The sequence below is a fragment of the Trachinotus anak genome, unplaced genomic scaffold (assembly GCF_046630095.1).
Source record: "Trachinotus anak isolate AG129_WGS33_773 ecotype Australia unplaced genomic scaffold, CSIRO_AGI_Tana_v1 ptg000014l, whole genome shotgun sequence".
Classification (NCBI taxonomy): Eukaryota; Metazoa; Chordata; class Actinopteri; order Carangiformes; family Carangidae; genus Trachinotus; species Trachinotus anak.
This window is the reverse complement of record NW_027273865.1, coordinates 8,285,679-8,304,769: the sequence shown is the minus strand read 5'-3', so window position 1 is coordinate 8,304,769 and position 19,091 is coordinate 8,285,679. Positions and strand designations below refer to the sequence as shown.

The following is a 19,091-nucleotide window of genomic DNA, read 5'->3' as shown; positions in this document are numbered from 1 at the left end:
GGATAGCAAAAAATAACACAATTTAGTAACATTATTGACATGCATTAATTCTAAAATGTGAACAAGTTCAAAATAATTCTGACAAATGCATCTCTAGAGGGAGAAGTTTAAATCATTACGCCACTTGAACCTTCTGCTGTTGAAAAGTTCACAAAACACAAGTGCAAAACAAAAACATTCTATAAATACCAAAGCCTTTTTGTAGACAGAGATTTCATAACTCTGCTTTCTTTACCCTGCTGTTCTTACATGTTATATGACCTGGGGAATAGAAATCGAGGACAATTAGAAGGAGCAGCAAAATAGACTGACATTTCTGAAGTAGCATAACAATGCTAAGTGCAGGGACAATAACAGAGGAGTAATAATAATTGAAGAATTGTTGTGAGAACCTCAGTTGCATATGCTTAAAGATAAAAATCAGAGATTTGACCTGGGGATTGGTGTGGTCAGTATTACCTGATGAATGATTTCTGAGCTGCAAAACATAATTTGAATGAGATTTTTTTGGCAAAATAGATGAATTGGCATTAGAACACAAAAGCAAATGGGAAATAAGGCTGGCTCCAAGTTAATGTGGAGCTAATTTGAGCAAACAAATATTATACAAATAGAATAAGGGTGAACTGAGAATTTCATGTGAAGCAACTGATGGTTCCTTAATTCCCAGTGTGTTTGCAGTGATTTGTCCTTAATCTGTGCTGGAAAAGGTTCTTTTTTCATGGCAGCTTTCAATAGAAATGATGGCATCTGTAGAGTCATTACTTCAAATAACTTGGTAATGGTATTGTGACTGTGTTACATCATATATACCTATCAGGCTCTAAATAACACTTAATGGCTATCATTAAATCCAATATTGTTCATTTGTGATATGTTTTCTTAAGATCGGGACAATACTGGGACTGAACTTGGTACATGTGTCCATGTAGCCTATTGCCCCTGGGACAATAGGGAGTTTTCAGTTTAATGTTTGTGCAAGGTAAAAACCCAAGGTTCCAGGGTAGCGCTAATGACTTTAGCTGGATTTGGGTGTTGGAGGTCTGGGAGGCCATAAAATACTGTTGACTCTTCTGAAGGTGTGTAAATCAGCAAAACATCAACGTTCAGATGAACCCTAGGACACTGGTCATGTTTTATGCTTTAGCAAATGCCACTTTTATTTTGATAGAACCTCTGGGATCTTTCACTTGTAATCGAAAATCATACAGTTCTGAACACGTTTATGGATTAACTGCACACAATAACTGTTTTTCATTTTCATACATTACCATTATTCTGAGCTGAGAATGATGTGACAGAGGCGACAGCGTGTTCACATAAGTACTTTAATCAGGCACTTTGCTCAAAACATTTCTCTAGACAAGTCTAGAATGACATGTGAGAACATTTGTAGGGATTTCTCTTCTTTATGGCACCATTATACACACAGCTTGAACAAAACATGAGATGTAAGTGGCAGGCAACACTGTCCAATAAAAAACAATACAAACAACAAGGTACCTTCATTCTATCAAATACAGTAGGTAGTGTTCATGTGTATTTGGCCATGGTCAGAATAACATCGCTGTAAATAATTTACCAAATCTCTCAGCGTCTGAGGTCTACCTATACAATAAATAAAAATACTGTAAAATGTTAGTTTTGCTTAATATATAGGTTAACAAGGGGGATTAAGCAAACAAAACACTTTTATAATAATTGGAAGGAGACAGGAATCCATATTTAGGCAAAGACAGAGCTCTAGGTAGTTGTTACTGCAAATTAAAACATTATTTTACTTTGTAAAGGCTGCCAAAAACACAATTATGATCATGAATATACTTATGGCGTAGGCATCTGTGTAAAAGTGGTATGTGAATTATGGCTGAACATGTACACGACATGATTTTTTTCTCATTAACTAGGAAACATTCTCTGGTAGTGTTTGAACATTCATAAATATACACTTTGTCATACTTCTACCATACCATATGTAACATTTGTTAATACATACAGTATTGTTCATAGTGCTAATTAAAAGAGAGAGCAAAATCGGTCCAAAATAACATTCAGTACAGTTTGGCAGTACATCTATACAACAAAACTGATCTTGGCAGCAATTAGAAAAAAACCTGCTGCTAATCTCAGTGGCAGGGTAGCACTGATTTAGAGCTTAATAATGTTTCTTTAATATTTTACTGAGGAACGTTGGATGAGTAGACAAATGACCAAGACCTGCTTACATTCTCTGTAATATTTAGGCTGCTGATAGAGCACACAATTTTACAAACATAGCTGCTCAATGTTCTGCCTCACATGAATTATTTTCACAATGCGAAATGAAAAGCAGTAAGGCTCGTAGTGAGAAATTAAAGCCAGGGCACCTGAAGGACAGGATCATTGGATGTCAAGTTTCATTATGCTTCGCAGAAAATGAAGGGACGTGTGTTGAGGACTAATACAACTTTTCAACAATTCACATTCATGATTACCTTTTGATGTGAGATCAAACACTGGATCCGTAGAAAATCTGATCACACAATACTCTATTCTGACTGATGTTTCATTTGTTCAAGCAAGGATGTCTCTTCTTCTATAAATATTTACAATAATCTGTTACAAAAATCCCAATTCGTAAAGCATTAATGAAGAGCTTCATTTAAAACCACAAGGTTAAGAATTACAAGCGATAAAACCAACTTACAGTACAAACAAGTATACAGTACAAGCTACAAATATACAAATATAGAAATATATTCTGAGGTTTTCGCAACCTTTTTTGACACTTTGATTCCATTTCTTGTCAGAAACCACATATAAGTATAAAAATATAGACAATGCTTTTGTACAAAATATTGACATCATGTATGAATCCCTATTCAAATGTGCAAATTAACAATGATCAACAGAAGAATAAGGAGTTTCTTTCACACACACAAAAAACACATGGTCCATTTTGGCCTGTTAGTCGCTTAGTTCAGTTTTTCCAGTAAGCACCACAACTTCAGCTATTTGGACTTCTTGGTATTACCTTCAGTACTTGCTCTCTTGAGAGGGAGAATTGAAAAGAGAACAGCCTCGACTCATTTCAGGTTGCAGCCCCTGTGGTCATACAGTAGAATAAGTCTGGGACAGCAATGACTCAGTTTTAATCCACTCTTAACATTTGTCTTTAGAATTTAAATCCTCAGCTCTGCCTCCTCGCTGTGTTCCAAATTGTGTTCAGTTGTGCTGATCATGGATGCAGAGGGGCCCTGTGAGACACTGAAGGGCGTAATTGCAGGAGAACGTGCTGCCAGCGGGGAGAGAGAGGGGGAGAAACTTGGAGACATGGCGACTGAGGAAATGGATCCCTCGCCGCTGATGGGAGATCTTCGCACAGAAGCCAAGTGGGGGAACGTCCTCCCTACAGCAGGCTTTGGAGGTACAGTTTTAGCCCCAGGGTGGGCCACAGAAGTTATGAGAGGTGGGGGGTCGATTCTTGACTCGGCCTTTGCTTTGTGATGAAATGACCTGCGAGGATTTGGAGGAGCTGTTTCATCTTTTAAACGTGCTATTTCAGTAAAAACGTTAGCTAAGGGTTGGAACTGGGGACACCAGTTTAGCAGGTAGTCCCAGTTATAGCTGCCCCTCAGCTCCTCATCACTGGCCACGATGGCTGTCAGGGAGCCATCCACAGCAGGCTTTCCATCTTCTGGGAAAGTATAGTCTTTAGGGTGGGAGATGCTGAGTCCCCGTCCCACACCCACATACCCACCCCCCTCATCCCTGTAGACTGGCACCTGGCCAGCTAATAAAGTACTATTCAGACTGCCCAGTTTCTTCCCTTTGAACCAGTCTATGGAGGGCTCACAGGACACGTCTGATAGCTGATCTGCATCCTGTTGGATTCCGGAGTCCGGACCTCGGGCAGAGATGCGCTCCTGCATCGAAGAGGAGATACTTGACACTCGTGGATATTCATTTATCATTCTGATCTCATCATCCTCTGCTGCCTCTGCCTCCGCAGAGCCACGCCCACTGGAGTGGGAGGGATCCAGGGATCCCCCACGAGTGTATGGACCCCCACCGCTGCCACTTTGACTGGCTGTGTATCCAGGAAGGGTCTGATGGTAAATCATTTCATTTGCTGTTATTTTTGTTTCCTCAAGCTTATGCAGCATGGTGCCTGATGTTGGTGTCCGTCCATGTGCTTTCTGCTCCTTCTTCCGACGCCTTAATTTAACAAAGAAAAGCGCCACTGCAATTATTATCAATATGACTATGGTCCCAAGTGAAACAGCAATGACGCTGATAAGCAGCATATTCATGTCTGTGGTGAGACCAAAAGATGTGTGGGTCACATCTACAGTAACTTTAGCCACTGCTACACGGGACGTCTCCAGAGGGCTGTGAGCAGTCACGTCCAGTGTCATCAGACGCACCTCTCTTTTAGAGCGACTCCCGTGTCGACTGTAGCTGTCCAACTTTAAGGAAATAGCTCCTGTTGATTTGTTGACTTCAAAATAAGGCGAACTGTCTGCTAGAGAGTAGAGGACAATGCCATCCACGCCTCCATCCTCATCTCTGGCTTGTACTTTACCAATGATCTGACCTTTCTTTGCTCCCTCAGGCACTTCAAATAAGAACTCTGAGGATGTGAAAACAGGATCATATTCATCCTCGCCTGTAACATACACCTGCACTGTTACAGTAGCAGAATAGTTGCCGGCATCCATGGCAACAGCCACAAAATGGAAGGAGGCTACCTTCTCAAAGTCAAAAGTAGAGCGAGTCCGTACTGCTCCTGAAGTTTGGTTGATGAGGAAGGCCTCTCTTCCCTCTTTTGAGTTGTCTAACATGTAATACCTCAACTGTCCAAAAGCACCTCTGTCGTGGTCGATTGCATGCAGCATGGTGACTAAGGCATTCTGGGGTTGGTTTTCCCTGATGCTCGCAGTTACTATATTGAGGGGAAAGAAGGGTCGGTTATCGTTGATGTCTTTTACTTCGATACTGACGGGGGCCAAAGCATAGTGCCCTTGACCATCAGTAGCCTGAACAACAATCATATGGTACGACTGTCTCTCACTGTCCAGAGGTCTCTGCAGCCTCAAGGCTCCGGTCCACTTGTCAACCTGGAAAAGGTTGGTCTCATCTCCTGAGCTTATGGAGTACTGCACCTCTCCATTAGGAGCAGAGTCTGGATCTGTGGCAGATAGATGCAAGATCTCTGTCCCTGCTGCTGCACCTTCATTCAATACCACACTGTACTCTGCCCGGCTGAAAGCTGGAGGGTTGTCGTTGGCATCTGAAACACTGATAAGGATAGGCACGCTGGAGCTACGTTGAGGGATTCCACGATCTGATACCACGACAGTCAGGTTATAACTTGGCACCGCTTCAAAGTCCAGCTCCTCCACCAGGATCAGGCTGCCAACTGTCTGGAAGCCCTGCCCCTCCAAGAAGCGCACGCTGCTCTCAATCTGGAAGGCATTACCTGAGTTGCCACTGGCAATGGCAAAATCAAAACCACAGTTGTCCCGAGACAGGTCTCCATCTACAGCTTCTAGGATCAGAACAGTTGATCCAGGAAGCCCATCTTCAGACACAGTGGCTCTGTACTCTGACTGGTGGAAGATGGGGGCGTTGTCGTTGACATCAGAGACTTGTACATGGACAGTGGCAATGGATGAAAGGGGTGGAGTGCCCTGGTCCCTTGCCTCAATTACCACCAGGATGGAGGGATTCTCAAAATCGAACTCTGTTTTTTGTTTGACGAACAGGGTCCCTACGAGGAAACAGACCATGATCGTAAAAACAGCAACTTTTATGATTTTTATGATTTTAACTTTCTGCCTAGAGATCATCATATTAATTATCAAAGTTGTTGCCAATGGATGTTTCAAACAAATAATCAAATAGAAATGACTATAGCAGGTTTGAGCATGTAGTGTTTAAGGGAACATTATTTAAGGCAAAGGAATTGCACTTGAGAACAGGAGACAGAATAGCTGGAGGGGAAAAAGAGTCCTCTTTTATAACACACTTATTTTTAGATGCTATCAAAAGCAAAACATCTGAGGCAAATAACATTCAATCTGGTTTTCAATGACTTTTAATGAACAAAATGATTAAATATTTTGCAATGCCTGTTGCAAATATGTCCAAACCCCAAATTTGCATCCAAGTAGAGCCTTAGGGGATAACAGTTTTTATGAAGGGCAATTAAGGGGAGTTCTGGTCAGAAAACGGTTATAGCAACCATAAATGATCTTACCATTGCTTGGGTCAATGTAGAAGACGCCCCTAGTTGATGACATTACTCTGTAGGTAATCTTCCCATTCTCCCCAGAGTCACGGTCAGTGGCTGTTACTGTGATGACTGCACTGCCTGCTGGGAGGTGCTCTGACACAGTCACCTAAAGAGCAAAACACAATATAAATATATCTGTATTATTTGCAAATAATACAGCGATTCAACCAATAGCCCAGTATGATGTGTGTGTGCGGGTGTGAAGACAGGTGTGTGAACGTGGCTGTACCTGATACAAGTCTTGAGTAAAGGTGGGGGCATTATCGTTCACATCATCCACCAGCACAGTAAGGTTGGCCTCGCTTTGATGTTTAGAGTCAGATGAGCGCACGGTCAGAGTGTACCAGGTCCTTTCCTCATAGTCCAGAGGGCCAGTCAGAGACACCCCCCCTCCGTAGCGATGAATCCCAAACATTCCTTCGCTGTTTGCATCCAGGTGTAGTGTGTAGGACAGGGCTGGCCCTGAGTCCACATCGTTACCTGTTACCTGGGTGATAACTGTGCCAATCAGAGTATCTGTATGTGGGAAGGTGGGAAGGCAGGAGAGGAAGAGCAAATATTTAGGTTGTAGCTGAAATGAAGCACGCAGACTCCAAGTGAAAACATTTTTTTTTTTTTTTGCTCTTTATTAAGAAATATCCTGTTCTGGAAAGCCTAGATCTAATAGACAGGAAATGAACAGAGGAACTTGGCAATAGCTTGTTCATAATAGGGTCAGACTTTTCTCACTGAGCCCTGCTGAGTGAGCTGCCAGGAGGGGTGATGTGTGGCTTTAGGATAAGATCACTGGGCTAACTTCCCCTGTGAAGTTGACTTACCCTCAGGCACATGGATCTCTCGGGGCAGAGGAATCATGGGACTGTTGTCGTTCAGGTCGATGATGATCACAGTGAGAGTGGCAGAGCCAGCCAGCCGCGGAGTTCCTCTGTCTGTTGCCGTAACGACAAGCCTGTTGCCAGACAATGAATGTCACTGTCTGAACTTGTAACTTTTATGAACATGATTATGTAATGTTTCGACTCCCACCAAGACCAGCTTTTTGTTTCAGAGTAAGGATTAGAAAATACTTTTTTTTTTAACGATAAATAAGGCTCACTGTTCCCATTAAACAAAAAAACCCATTATAAATTATTTTCATGTTCCATCTTCAGGGCAAGCTTGATTTCTTTATATCTTTGATAGGATCTGAATATGATCATCAGTTAATTTGTACTTTCTCCCAATTTTCCCTTCTTTGTCTATAACTGAAACCTTTTTCTGAGCAGTTAAAATAGAACTTCATTTACAGTAATACTATCCTCTCTCAGTAGGAAACATGGAAACATTGATTTCTTTAATGAAAATATGCACAAACTAGAGACCAGCTTGTGATGGGATCACACCAGCCTCAACGCCTGTCAATGAGCAGGCAGACAGACAGACAGACAGACAGACAGACAGACAGACAGACAGACAGACAGACAGAGTGCTGTGGGTTCCCTCATCCTGAAGTCACTGGGTTTTTGGTTTGGGCTTTTGGTTAGATGCCTGACATAAGGTACATGGTAAACAAAAGCTCAAGACATTTTCACGTTTTATCCTGTGACACAGAATATGTCAGTGATTGAACTTTTACTTGCTAATAAGTGACTAAACGAGACTACAGAGGTTTGTCGGGGGTGTTAACCATCATCACACTGAACACGAAAAGCCATCTACTCAGCAGTCCGCCTTTACAGCCTCATTGGGTTTATACTCGCAGGCAAACTATCACTGTCGTCCTAAGAGGAAAGGCTTTTGTAGAGGGGGTAAGCGCACTAAATCAAATTACAAGTTGACAGCTTAGTGCTGGTGACACTATAGCCATGCCACCATAGCTTTTTACTTCCAGCAATTGCATTTAGGATTCAAAAACCAAACCAGTGTTCTTCCTGCTGAACAAAACATGTATAAGCATCATAAACTTTTGTTTGTCACTGAGCTTATTTTCTGCAATAATCTAATGGAAAAATCCCATTGGCTTTTTGTCGAGGGAACCAAGGTGATGCTCAACTCTGGGCTCGTCTACAGAAATACATCATTCCTGCAGCACTCTACACACACAGAGACTCAGAAGATGAAAACAATACTACATTATTAACAGCCCAGCAGTCGAGGCTGGTAATAATATAGTAATGACTACAGAGTATTCATGGGCCGAAACATCAACATGTTGACAGGCGCCGGTGATGTGATTTCAGTGCAATATGGTCTCTAGTTTTACCCGATGTCCTAGAGTGGATGGGAATGACTGAATCTGGGATACAGTGATCCGCAGCTTAAAATGAATGTAGGCCATGGGCAGGGAGTGAGGGGCCAATGGCATCTTCCCTACTTTTTAACTAATTACTTCTGGTGCTCTTGTTCGAACCACACCCACATTTGAAGTTGGCCTTCATTTTCATCTCAACTACACACTTATAAAGTGGTGTGACTCATCTTGTACAGTTGTGACGGCATCGTGAAAAAATCTGTCCACAGACAGACAGACGGACAGACATATAAACACCTGCCAAAGTACTCAAAACCACCTCTGTGATAGTTCCCCTACATTTTGCCATGATGACACACACAAACACACACACAGTCACACAGACTCACAAAGTGAAATCAATACCAGCCTCTCTATTGTGGCTTGTAAAAATGATCATAGTTACAAACATTTAAACACACACATGTCAAGGGCAGAGATGAGCTGAGGGGAAGCACCAGGGGAAAAGAGAAAAACTCACTTTGTTTGTGTCCAGATCTCTCTGTCCATTATGGCTGCGGTGGTGATGCTCCCGGTCAATGGGTCTATCTTAAACAAGCCACTCATGGATGAGGACCTGATGGAGTAGGTCACCTGACCGTTCTGACCCTGATCCAGGTCATCTGCCGCAACCTGAGGAAAAGACCATCCCATTTTGGTAATGAAAATATAGAAATATTTGCAACAGCTGTTTCAGTGTAATATGAACTGGTGAGCAATATTGGACTTAGAAGTCAAGAGTTCATAAAATTGGGCTATATGGATCTGGCATCATGTCAAAAATGATTCTATATATTCAGCTGGGACACTGAGAACACAGGCAAATGAACAGTCATTTCTCTACAGTGCTGAAACTATCCAGATTTCTGAAGCTTGAGTGCTTTTCTGTTCTACAACTTCACACTTAAACAACAGCCAACCATAATAAATATGTGGGGGACAGGCTACTGCACCTGGATAATGGGGAAATCATAGCCCTGTGCCTCTCTAATGTATGCTACATAGTTCTGGAGTTGGAAGCGTGGCAAGTTATCATTGACGTCCTGCAGAATCAAGTTGACAGCCATGTAGGAGCTGGAGGATGCCGTCTCAGCTTTCACCACAAGGCGGAGTTTGGGGGTCTCCTCGAAGTCCAATCCCTCAGATTTCTGGACCCATATTTCCCCTAATTCACAAAAATAACAATGAGTCACGGGAGATTTGGAAACCATAATTTTGTAGTACAGGCTGCTATCTGTGCACTTACCGGTAATCGAGTTAATTCCAAAAGACTGCATTCTGTTTCCACTGAAAATACTGTAGCTGATACCAGTTTGAGAGCCATCAGGGTACTGGGCCTGAGTCTGTGTTACTACTGTGCCTATGGGGTGAAAAACATGACTTTAAATTTTTAGTTCCATTAAACATGCAAGTAAAAAGGTTGAAATTTTATATCCCACAAACCTTTAGCAGCGTTTTCTTGCAGACTGACATCTCTAGCTGTGCGAGAGAAGCGAATCCCCCTGTAGCTCTGTTCCCTAATATAAATGATAACCACCCCAAGGGAAGATTGAGCCGGGTTGCCCTGGTCCATGGCCTGAACTATCAAAGTCCTCTGGTTTTGGGTCAGAGTCTGCAGCTTCTCTGTGGCCTGGATGTCTCCTGTCAGCGAGTTAATGGTGAAGCCCCTCACAGGATTGGCAAAACGATAAAAAACAGAGCCATTAGCCCCAAAGTCCTTGTCCTCCGCTCTCATGGTGGCCAACACTCGGCGGCTAGACACACTGCTGGCGGAGATGTTCACAATAAGTGGGTCCTGAATGAAGAAGGGAGCATTGTCGTTCACATCCTGAATGTAGACAGTCACCTGGGCAGTGGAGTTACGTGGGTTTGCTGGGGAGGAGTCAGTGGCACACACCTCAAAGGTGTACGAGGCGGTTCTCTCTCTGTCTAGAGGAGCTGCCGTGATAATGCGGCCTGTGTTCTGATCTATGATGAACATGCTCTGGGAGCCACGGCTCAGAAAGTACAGCACCTGACTGTTGGGGCCCTGGTCCAGATCGATGGCCTTCACCTCCAGGACCAGTGAGCCAATGGGAACATCTTCTGAAATGTCTGCAGTGTAGCTGCTGCTCTGAAACTGGGGGCTGTGGTCATTGATGTCCAGAACAGTAACCTCCACAGTGGCAGTGCTGCTGAGGGGAGGGTGACCCTCGTCCTGAACTGTGACTGTTAGCGTGTACCCAGGCCTCTTCTCCCGATCCAGAGGCCTTGAAGTGGAGAGCACGCCTGACCGTCTGTCCAAGCGGAAGTCTCCTGATGGATTTCCAGCTGCAAGGAAAGCAAATGCAAATGGCATTCTGAGTTTGCAACATCACCGCCCTGAGTTATAGAAATGTGAAATGGTAGAAGTTGAGCTGACTGGTTAGAAACTGAATGGTACATCAAAAGATATTCTCACCTGTTATTCTGTAGTTCATCTCCCCACTGTCTCCTGTATCTGGGTCAGTGGCTCTGAGGGTGAACAGAGGCAATGAGTCCAGGTTTTCAGGCACTTCTATGCTGTAGTAGAGACGTCCAAAGACAGGGACGTTGTCATTCTCATCCAGCACTTTGATCCTCACTGTCGCTTTGGCATAGTTGGGTAGAAGGCCACCATCTTTTGCATAAACTGCCAAAACAGAAAAAATAAAACACATAACGGTAATCAGGATGACTTCAGATAATGAATACCACAGAATCAATTTGAATATCAGGAAAAGAAACTCTTCGTATTATGTATTTCAAAGTTTCATCTGTCACATTGTAGGGCAGTCAGAGGGCAGCACCTGTCACAGTGTAGTATTCCTGGAGCTCCCGGTCTAGTGACTCAGTGGTTGTTATGACACCTGTCACTGGGTTGATGCGGAAACCCTTCTCTGAGATGCCGCCATACGTCACCTGCCCATTGGTTCCTACAGCGAAACACACAAAATGACTATGCATTTAAAAAAAGGTTGAAAATGAAATCATTAACAAAACATGACCAAAGCTCAAATTGTTCATTCCTATGATCTCTAAATACTTCACAAAAACCACCATTCAGAAAGTATTGGGATTTCTCCTGCTCGCTTGTATACTTATTTGTTTGTTTGTCATTAGTTTTGCTGTCTAAGCATTTGGCAGTGACCGCCCTCCCTCAGGTGTCTGGATGCCAGATTGCGTGCTAACAGAGAGCTGTCTGGCAACCTCACCTGTTTACTTCACTAATTGCTTTTGGAGAGAAAGTTTATAATCCTTCTGTTTTATGTGCTTCTGACTAAGACCAGGGGAATGCACCCTTTCTGTACCCCCTCCCCCCATTCTCCTGTGTAGTCCTCAATTAAAAACAACTGTTAATGTCTGTAACGCGAACACGTACTCAGCACATGAAGGCTGAGAATAATTACAGGCATTTTGAAGCAGCACAGTTTGATATCTGTTAAGACATAATCCACACACACTTTCAAACTGCATGATTAAGGTAGTTTGCAGTTCAAAAGATGCCTATGTGCCTTGGTTAAAATCAGGCTAAATTTGGTTGAAAAGTTTTTTTAGATGTCTAAGATACACATGCTGTATAATCAGCATTAGTAGTTAGGACCTGTTTCACATCAAAATATAGTCATTTCAGTGATATTGACACAAGGGTCATATGTAACTTAGATATCGAAAACATAAAGTTTCCAAACTAATTTTGTTTTCCCACTAGGTTTTGACCTTATTTTGAAATGCAAATGACCAGATCAGTGCTCACTGGGGGAGCACTGTTGATTGAAAAAAGTGATTATCTGAGCCAAAGCTACAGTAACTAAGTGAGTGCCTCACCTTGATCCAGATCAGAGGCGGATACTGTCAACACACTAGTTCCTGGAGGCTGGTTCTCAGAGATCTGGGCTTCGTACTGGGTCTCCTCAAACCAGGGCACCTCATCATTAACATCAATCACATGGACACACAGCAGCTGGCTCGACGAGTGCTGGGGTATCCCATGATCCTCAGCGATAATTGTGAGGTTAAAGATGTCCTGCTCCTCACGGTCCAGAGGTTTGAAAATAGACAGAGAGCCTGTAGAGAGATGAATCAGAGGGGAAATGTGAGGAGAGATTTCCTGTGTGTATGTGTGTGTGCATGTGTATGTGTATGTGTATGTGTATGTGTGTGTGTGTGTGGGTGGGTGTGCCTTATTCCAGCCCGTTTCCCAGAGGCAGTTACACAACGACAACTACAGTATTGAAAGCACGCTATCAAAGGCAATAAAACATGCCACTTTCCACGGTTGTGTGCAGGCAAGTGATTTAAAATGCTGGTGTGAAAAGTTGCCGTGTGAGGGCCAAATCAGGGCTAATCTCCTCCACACACACAGCTTTGCCTACCTGAGTGCTACCACCACCACTGTTGTAACAGCCCAATGGTCTGGCCACAGTTTACGAGATTTTCCATTGGAGAATGCCGCAGCCATCGAGAGCGAAGCAGTAAACACACGCTCTAGACACGCAACAGCCAGGCCTGCCGTGCTCTGAAGAAATTAGGGGCACCCTTGCCTTTTCATTATCCTGCCCTAAGAGGGTAGAGCTTGCATTGATTCAATTTCAATTTCATGCTTTAAAATGAGCTGCAACTGTTAAAGAAAGAGGGGGCCAGGGCTGTTTTGGTTTTAACTTTCTTGTGTGTTTTTCACTTTGTATCTTGCTCGAACTGAGATAACTTGCCCCAAAGCTTTTAATCTGGTAGGAGTTACAGGCTGGAATATTTTCACCAAATTTGACTCCTCAGTGAGCCTGTCGTCTCCCTGGTCACTGATAACACATGGATAGAAAAAAAAAACAGTGGAAACAAGGGAAAGTTTTTATTTTGGATGTTTTCAGTTCCAACATCTTAAGCCTATGTGGGGTTTGTGGCGCAAACACTTTGGACTGTAGTATGAGGGTTAGCTGAGGTTGCCCAGGCAACAAACACATCTTTCTTGTCTTAAACACCGAGGTAATTTATCAATATTTGATGTGTTAATCCCTGAATTGTGTTGTCTTTTGCAGAGAGGCAATTCACCATATCACCAGTCACTTCCAAAAGTGAAATTAATGACCTCCCTTCTGACAATGAGCAATGAGGACATGTCTCACTCTGTGACTTTTATAGACCCCTAATAATAGCTTGATAGTTCTCTCTATTGTGGTAACTGCATTGCCAAAGTAATGAAAACAGAGTGTGTAGAGATGGTCCCGGGTCTCGGTCACTGACCCCAAAACGGGAGCAAACCAGGTGCTCAGAGGATTAACTCTGTCATGATTCTAACAAATAACCAGTGTGGATGAAAACACTTCAAGATGAGCGCGCATACTGGGCTGAAGTAGAGGTGACATGCATGACAGACCCTGAATGTTTCCATCCACAAGCTGCTCAAGGGGGCATCCTGGTTTGCGACTTGAAGGGGTGGGTGGAGCCAAAGTCGACACGTGTCTCAAACACCACAACAAAGCCCACAGGACCAAATAGCCCAAGGTCAGTGTTGACTAAGTGACAGAGTCTCATGCAAGCACACAGACACATATGTGCATGCCTACACACACAGACACACGTGCGCACACATAAACACGCGTAACTGATCCCTTCTCTAATGGTTCCCAGAAGCCCAAGCAGGAGGCTCTTTGGTCTTTCATGGGAATAGATCCACAATAACAGATGATGGGTTGTGTGTGCGTGTGTGTGCTCCCGCATGTGTGTGTGTGTGTGTGTGTGTGTGTGTGTGTGTGTGTGTGTCTGTGTGTCTGTGTGTCCGTGTGTGTTTAATATTTGGCAGGCTGCCCTGTCTGTCTGCCCTCCAACTGAGAGAAATAAGTCATGAAAGGTGAAGCAAGAGTTGTGCTGTGCTTAGAAGTAAGCAGAGTATTATAAGAGTTTGTGTGTGTTTATGGAGGGGGAGGGTCGGTGATTGCGGTGGGGAAACCTGTGTGAAAGCACGTGAAAAGGTAAGCACACATGCAATGCAAACTAAAATTTAGAGGTGGCACAAAGGCCATGATTAGACCTAAACAGATGCAGATTATCTTTTCACTTAAAGTATTTCAGCTTGAGCAAAGGGATCTGCATGACACAGTAATGTTTAAATCAGGTGCAGGAAATCTACAGACAAAGAAAATTTTAGTATTATTAATATAAAAAACAAGTGGGCCTAGTGGAAAATAAGTAAACAATGGAAAGTCCAAGATCTGAAAATCTAAAAACTGATTCTGCTGCTTAGGTTAATAAAAATGCTGATATCTGATGCTAACGTGCTATATTCATGCTGTATATGTCTGCTTCCGTCTGTCACAGAGCCACATATACACTGATGTTTTGAAATGAAACTTTACTTTTTGCATCTGAATACATCTTGAAAGGGGAAACCTTTCTTCCTAAGTTCTCTCAGCTGTGTGACTTACACAATGCTATCACCAGAGAGAAAACGGATGATTCTGCAAAACCCCAAATTACATGTTGATTCAGTGATGTAATTTTTTTTAATTATTTATTTCAACAATATATGTGTAGGGCAACTGCAGTATTGGCATCAGTGAGATGCATGCTGGTCTACTGGTAAGTCAGTAACTCATCCAGCAGCCCAACCTCCACGTTTTTACTTTGTGCCTTGCAACCTAGCGCACACACGACCTCCTGCATTGGCACCGGGCCTTACTCACCAGTGTTAGGGTTGAGGCTGAATGTTCCTCCAGTGTTGCCTGACTGGATGCTGTAGGTCACTCGACCATTCTCCCCTTGGTCTGCGTCTCTGGACATGACATACAACACCACAAAGCCCACCGGCTGGTCTTCCATCACACTGACAGCTGTTGGCGAGCTGAACACTGGTGGATTGTCGTTCTCGTCAGTTACATACACCCTCGCCGTGACAGAGCCCCAGCGCCTCTGGCTGGCATCGAGGGCAGAGTCTGTTGCCTTTACAACCAGGATCAGGTTGGAGATGACCTCATGGTCAACTTCCTGGCCCAAGGACAGAACCCCAGAGGAGGGATCAAGGTTTAGTATGCCGGGGGTGTTTGGCCATTGGTGGAGAATTGAGTACCTCAGCTCACTGTTGGGCCCGCTGCCATCCTTATCTATGGCCTGGAAAGTATAGATGGATGAGCCAGGCTCCATGCTCTCTGAGATAACGATGGTGATTGGGTCTTCGGGAAACTGAGGGGCATGGTCATTGCTGTCCTCAACATCAATACCCAGGTGAACCAGGGTGCTGCTAGGAGGGGCCTGAGAGAAGTCATCCACCTCAATCTGCAGGGTGTAGCGTGCATCTCGTTCATAGTCAAGAGGGCGAGCCAGATACACATCCCCAGTAAGACGGTCCACAACAAAGGTTCCATCTTGGTCTGTACCCCCAACCACAGTGTAGGTCACCTCCCCTTCCTCCGGGCTTTCTCGGTCATGGAGGCGGACTGAGCCAATAACAGAGCCAGGCTTGGCCTCCTCCACAGAGTTGAAAGATAGGGAGAGTGAATTGGTCTTAGAAGTGGGTCTGTTAATGCTGAGGACCTGCAGTGAAGAAAAACACTGTATGTGTATTTGAAGAAAAAGCAACATGACAGTGGATCTAATGCTTCATTTAAATGCCCAGTGGCAACTTCATTTGACAGTTTTAAATACAAAGACTGAAAATATTTCATGGATTTTGAGCAAAGCAAAACCAGATTTTGTCCACTCCACCCACTTGTAGTGAATGTATTCACTGGGAATAAATGAAACCAGTTACAAGGTTTTTATAGACTTGAATAACACCCCTGCTAACATTAATCACACTTAATCTGACACTTATGTCGCTGCCAGGGAAAATAATAGATGATAAAAGTAACACAATCAGAGACGGACATGATGAGAGGGGTTGAATTTAGCACTGGGACAAATTCTTGCACTGTGTCTAGCTTTACACTTCGTTTGATGAGCGGTTGAAGTGTCTTCAAAGACTTCGACATTATGACTTCTCTCCTTTGTATGAAGAGAGCGCCATAAGTAACACGTGACACATTGTTTTAATAAGCGATATTTTTTTCTCCCAGACAAGCAGGGACATGAGGAGGATTTGTTGATCAAATTTTCTGCAGCAGATGTTTGGTAAGCTGAAGGGGTGATCTGGATCCTCCGGCACTACATCCTACAGCGCAGTTCCCACAATAAGTAGGCACTCCATAAATAAGCTGTGTTTGTTGTGAAATCTTACATGACATGCTGTAAATTGGTTCCACATTAGATGGAAAAGGAGCGTTCCAGAAATAAATTGGTATAGTCCCGTCCTATCATCAATGGATTTAGTGAGTCAGTCTGAAAAGAGATGACTGAAGGAAATAACAGCAGTGCGTCAGCGGGAAAGAACAACACTGCACTGTTTAATCCAATTAACTAATAATTATGACTTTCATTTTTTTTTTTTTTTTTGTAAAGGAGGAAAACTGAACTGGCACTTACTGAAGCTGTTTATATGGCAACTCTTATTTTCCTGGAACCCATAAATCTACGTTCCTTCCAGGGTTCTTCCATTGTGTCCATTTTCTGTTCTATATTAAATATTAACTGAATTACCTTCAATGCTGTGTTTTACGTGAGTGCACAGCCCTGCTGCTCTTTGCAAAAAGGGCTACTGTATTAAAAAAGTGTTGAAGTCATTGAGTATGACCTTGATCAGAGCAGGCTACAGCTGGCCCTCATCACAAGCCAGCTGGGAGTATTTGATTCAGACCCACTTTTCCATTTCAGATAGAAATTTCCCTTTTGAAAATTCACAGGGGAAGAAAAGGGAGGGGATGGGAGGGAAGCTTGTCAGAAGTGAGGCTGACATGTCTGCAGCTCGTCTGAGGGGCCCAGAGACATGGATCCTCTCGGCCCCGAGTCTATTCTTTGATATTAAATAGGTGAGTAGTGAGGGTGTTTGTGCTGGCTGGGCTCCAGTGGAAGTCTGACCTGAATGGTGAGCGAGCAGGAGGTGCTGCGAGGGGGCAGTCCTCTGTCAGTGGCTGTCACCGTCAGAGTGTACTCAGCTCGCTCTGAGTGGCTGAGAGGAGAAGATGAACGCAGCTCGCCAGTGTTTGGGTTTAAAGAGAAACGCTCAGCCCTGGGACCTGGGGGAGACAGAAAGCCCAAACCTTCAGTGGAGATGATGTGCGTGGGAGGGCTGAATCACAAACCCGGCATGTCACTTCTAGCACTTTGTCAGCACAAAACTGAAGCCATTTTTAGATCTACGTTACTAATCAACTCATCAAAACATGGTGTCATTTGTTTACAGTATTTGCACGCATGGGCACGATGACCAACTATTGTATTTACATACTTCTTTTCTAAACACAGTTAAAAAGTGCTTTGCACTAAAGTAACAAAGCAAAACACACTCAAATACAAGACTGTAAAATAAACAAGAAAATCTAAAAATAAAAATCAATCAAACAACAAAAGAAAAGGCCACGGAAAAACTCTACTGCACCTGACAAAGAGTAGACCACCGTGCCATTCTCCCCTTCATCAGGGTCTTTGGCTTGCAATGTGCCCAGTAAAACTCCGGAGGACTGACCTTCTGTCACCTACGGGTTAAAAAACAAAATAGATATCACTAAAGACATGAAAGACATTACATTTTCTGCTCGTCTGTTTTTCTGGTGTCGTGGCATCACCTGTAGGACGAGGTTTTTGCCCGAGTGGCTGTGGGTAAAAGCGGGGTCATTGTCGTTGTCATCCAGGACAGTGATGAAGGCTGTGCCCGTGGCACTACGAGCAGGCGAGCCTCCGTCTTGTACCACCACCACCAGCTGGTAACTAGACTGCTGCTCTCTGTCCAGAGTGGTCCTTGTACTGATCTCACCTGGGGAGAGGAAGGGGATGAGAGGGCGTTTATGCCGGGGCACTGGTCCAGAGCACTGGAATAATGATGAGAGACTTAAGAGCCAGCAGGCTTTTCCCAGTGACACACAAGTGACAGACATGCACTGTCTGCAGATGTTCATGTTCATGTGTACGTACACATCTCTCTCTCACACACACACAAACAGAGGAATTGTGGAAGGTTGGCAGACACTGCAGAGACTCACAACTCAGCCAGAAACTGATCACAAATCAGTCTGAGTCTCCACCCACAGACTAACAGGCTCAGCAGGCCAATTAGAGCCCAGCAAGATGCTTAGTGCTGCTGTCACTATCATCTGACTAATTTATGACAGTGGGGAAGAGGCAGCAGTGCCGTAGTCTCTCATCTTGTAGAGATGATGCAGTGAGTCTTTTTCCACATATAATTTCAATTCTCAGTCGCACAGAATAAAAAATGTTTCCTGTGACCTCCTGATAGCTTGTTTTACACAGGATCTTTTGTGTACAAAGGAATGACATGTTCTGTTACTTCAGTTTAGTTTAGCTTTGGTTGCAGTTCTGTCTGCAGAAAAATGTAATAAATGCAATGAAACTGATCATTTTGAATACATGCTCCCGTGTTTTCCGAAGGCATATATTTCACATAATCTAAGAGACGTCGAAAATTCAACAAATAATATTAGTTTTCTTGTGCAAGCTCCTCTG

General features: G+C 43.6%; 1 protein-coding gene across 1 annotated transcript in view; it reads right to left on the bottom strand.

The window, feature by feature from the left end:
- Window positions 1–1,314: 1,314 nt before the first annotated feature.
- The window catches only part of LOC139632101 (protocadherin-16-like), an 81,013-nt gene continuing 63,236 nt past the window's right edge, over window positions 1,315–19,091 (bottom strand). Inside the window, exons 7-21 of the mRNA XM_071496859.1 lie at window positions 18,197–18,384; window positions 18,010–18,106; window positions 17,490–17,647; window positions 15,224–16,070; window positions 12,372–12,611; window positions 11,354–11,479; window positions 10,987–11,196; window positions 9,990–10,856; window positions 9,793–9,906; window positions 9,500–9,711; window positions 9,028–9,179; window positions 7,096–7,226; window positions 6,507–6,793; window positions 6,242–6,383; window positions 1,315–5,752 (exon numbers count right to left, since the gene is read on the bottom strand). Coding sequence (XP_071352960.1) covers window positions 3,162–5,752; window positions 6,242–6,383; window positions 6,507–6,793; window positions 7,096–7,226; window positions 9,028–9,179; window positions 9,500–9,711; window positions 9,793–9,906; window positions 9,990–10,856; window positions 10,987–11,196; window positions 11,354–11,479; window positions 12,372–12,611; window positions 15,224–16,070; window positions 17,490–17,647; window positions 18,010–18,106; window positions 18,197–18,384 — 6,362 coding nt within the window. The 3' untranslated portion in view covers window positions 1,315–3,161. The remainder of the gene's footprint in view (window positions 5,753–6,241; window positions 6,384–6,506; window positions 6,794–7,095; window positions 7,227–9,027; window positions 9,180–9,499; window positions 9,712–9,792; window positions 9,907–9,989; window positions 10,857–10,986; window positions 11,197–11,353; window positions 11,480–12,371; window positions 12,612–15,223; window positions 16,071–17,489; window positions 17,648–18,009; window positions 18,107–18,196; window positions 18,385–19,091) is intronic.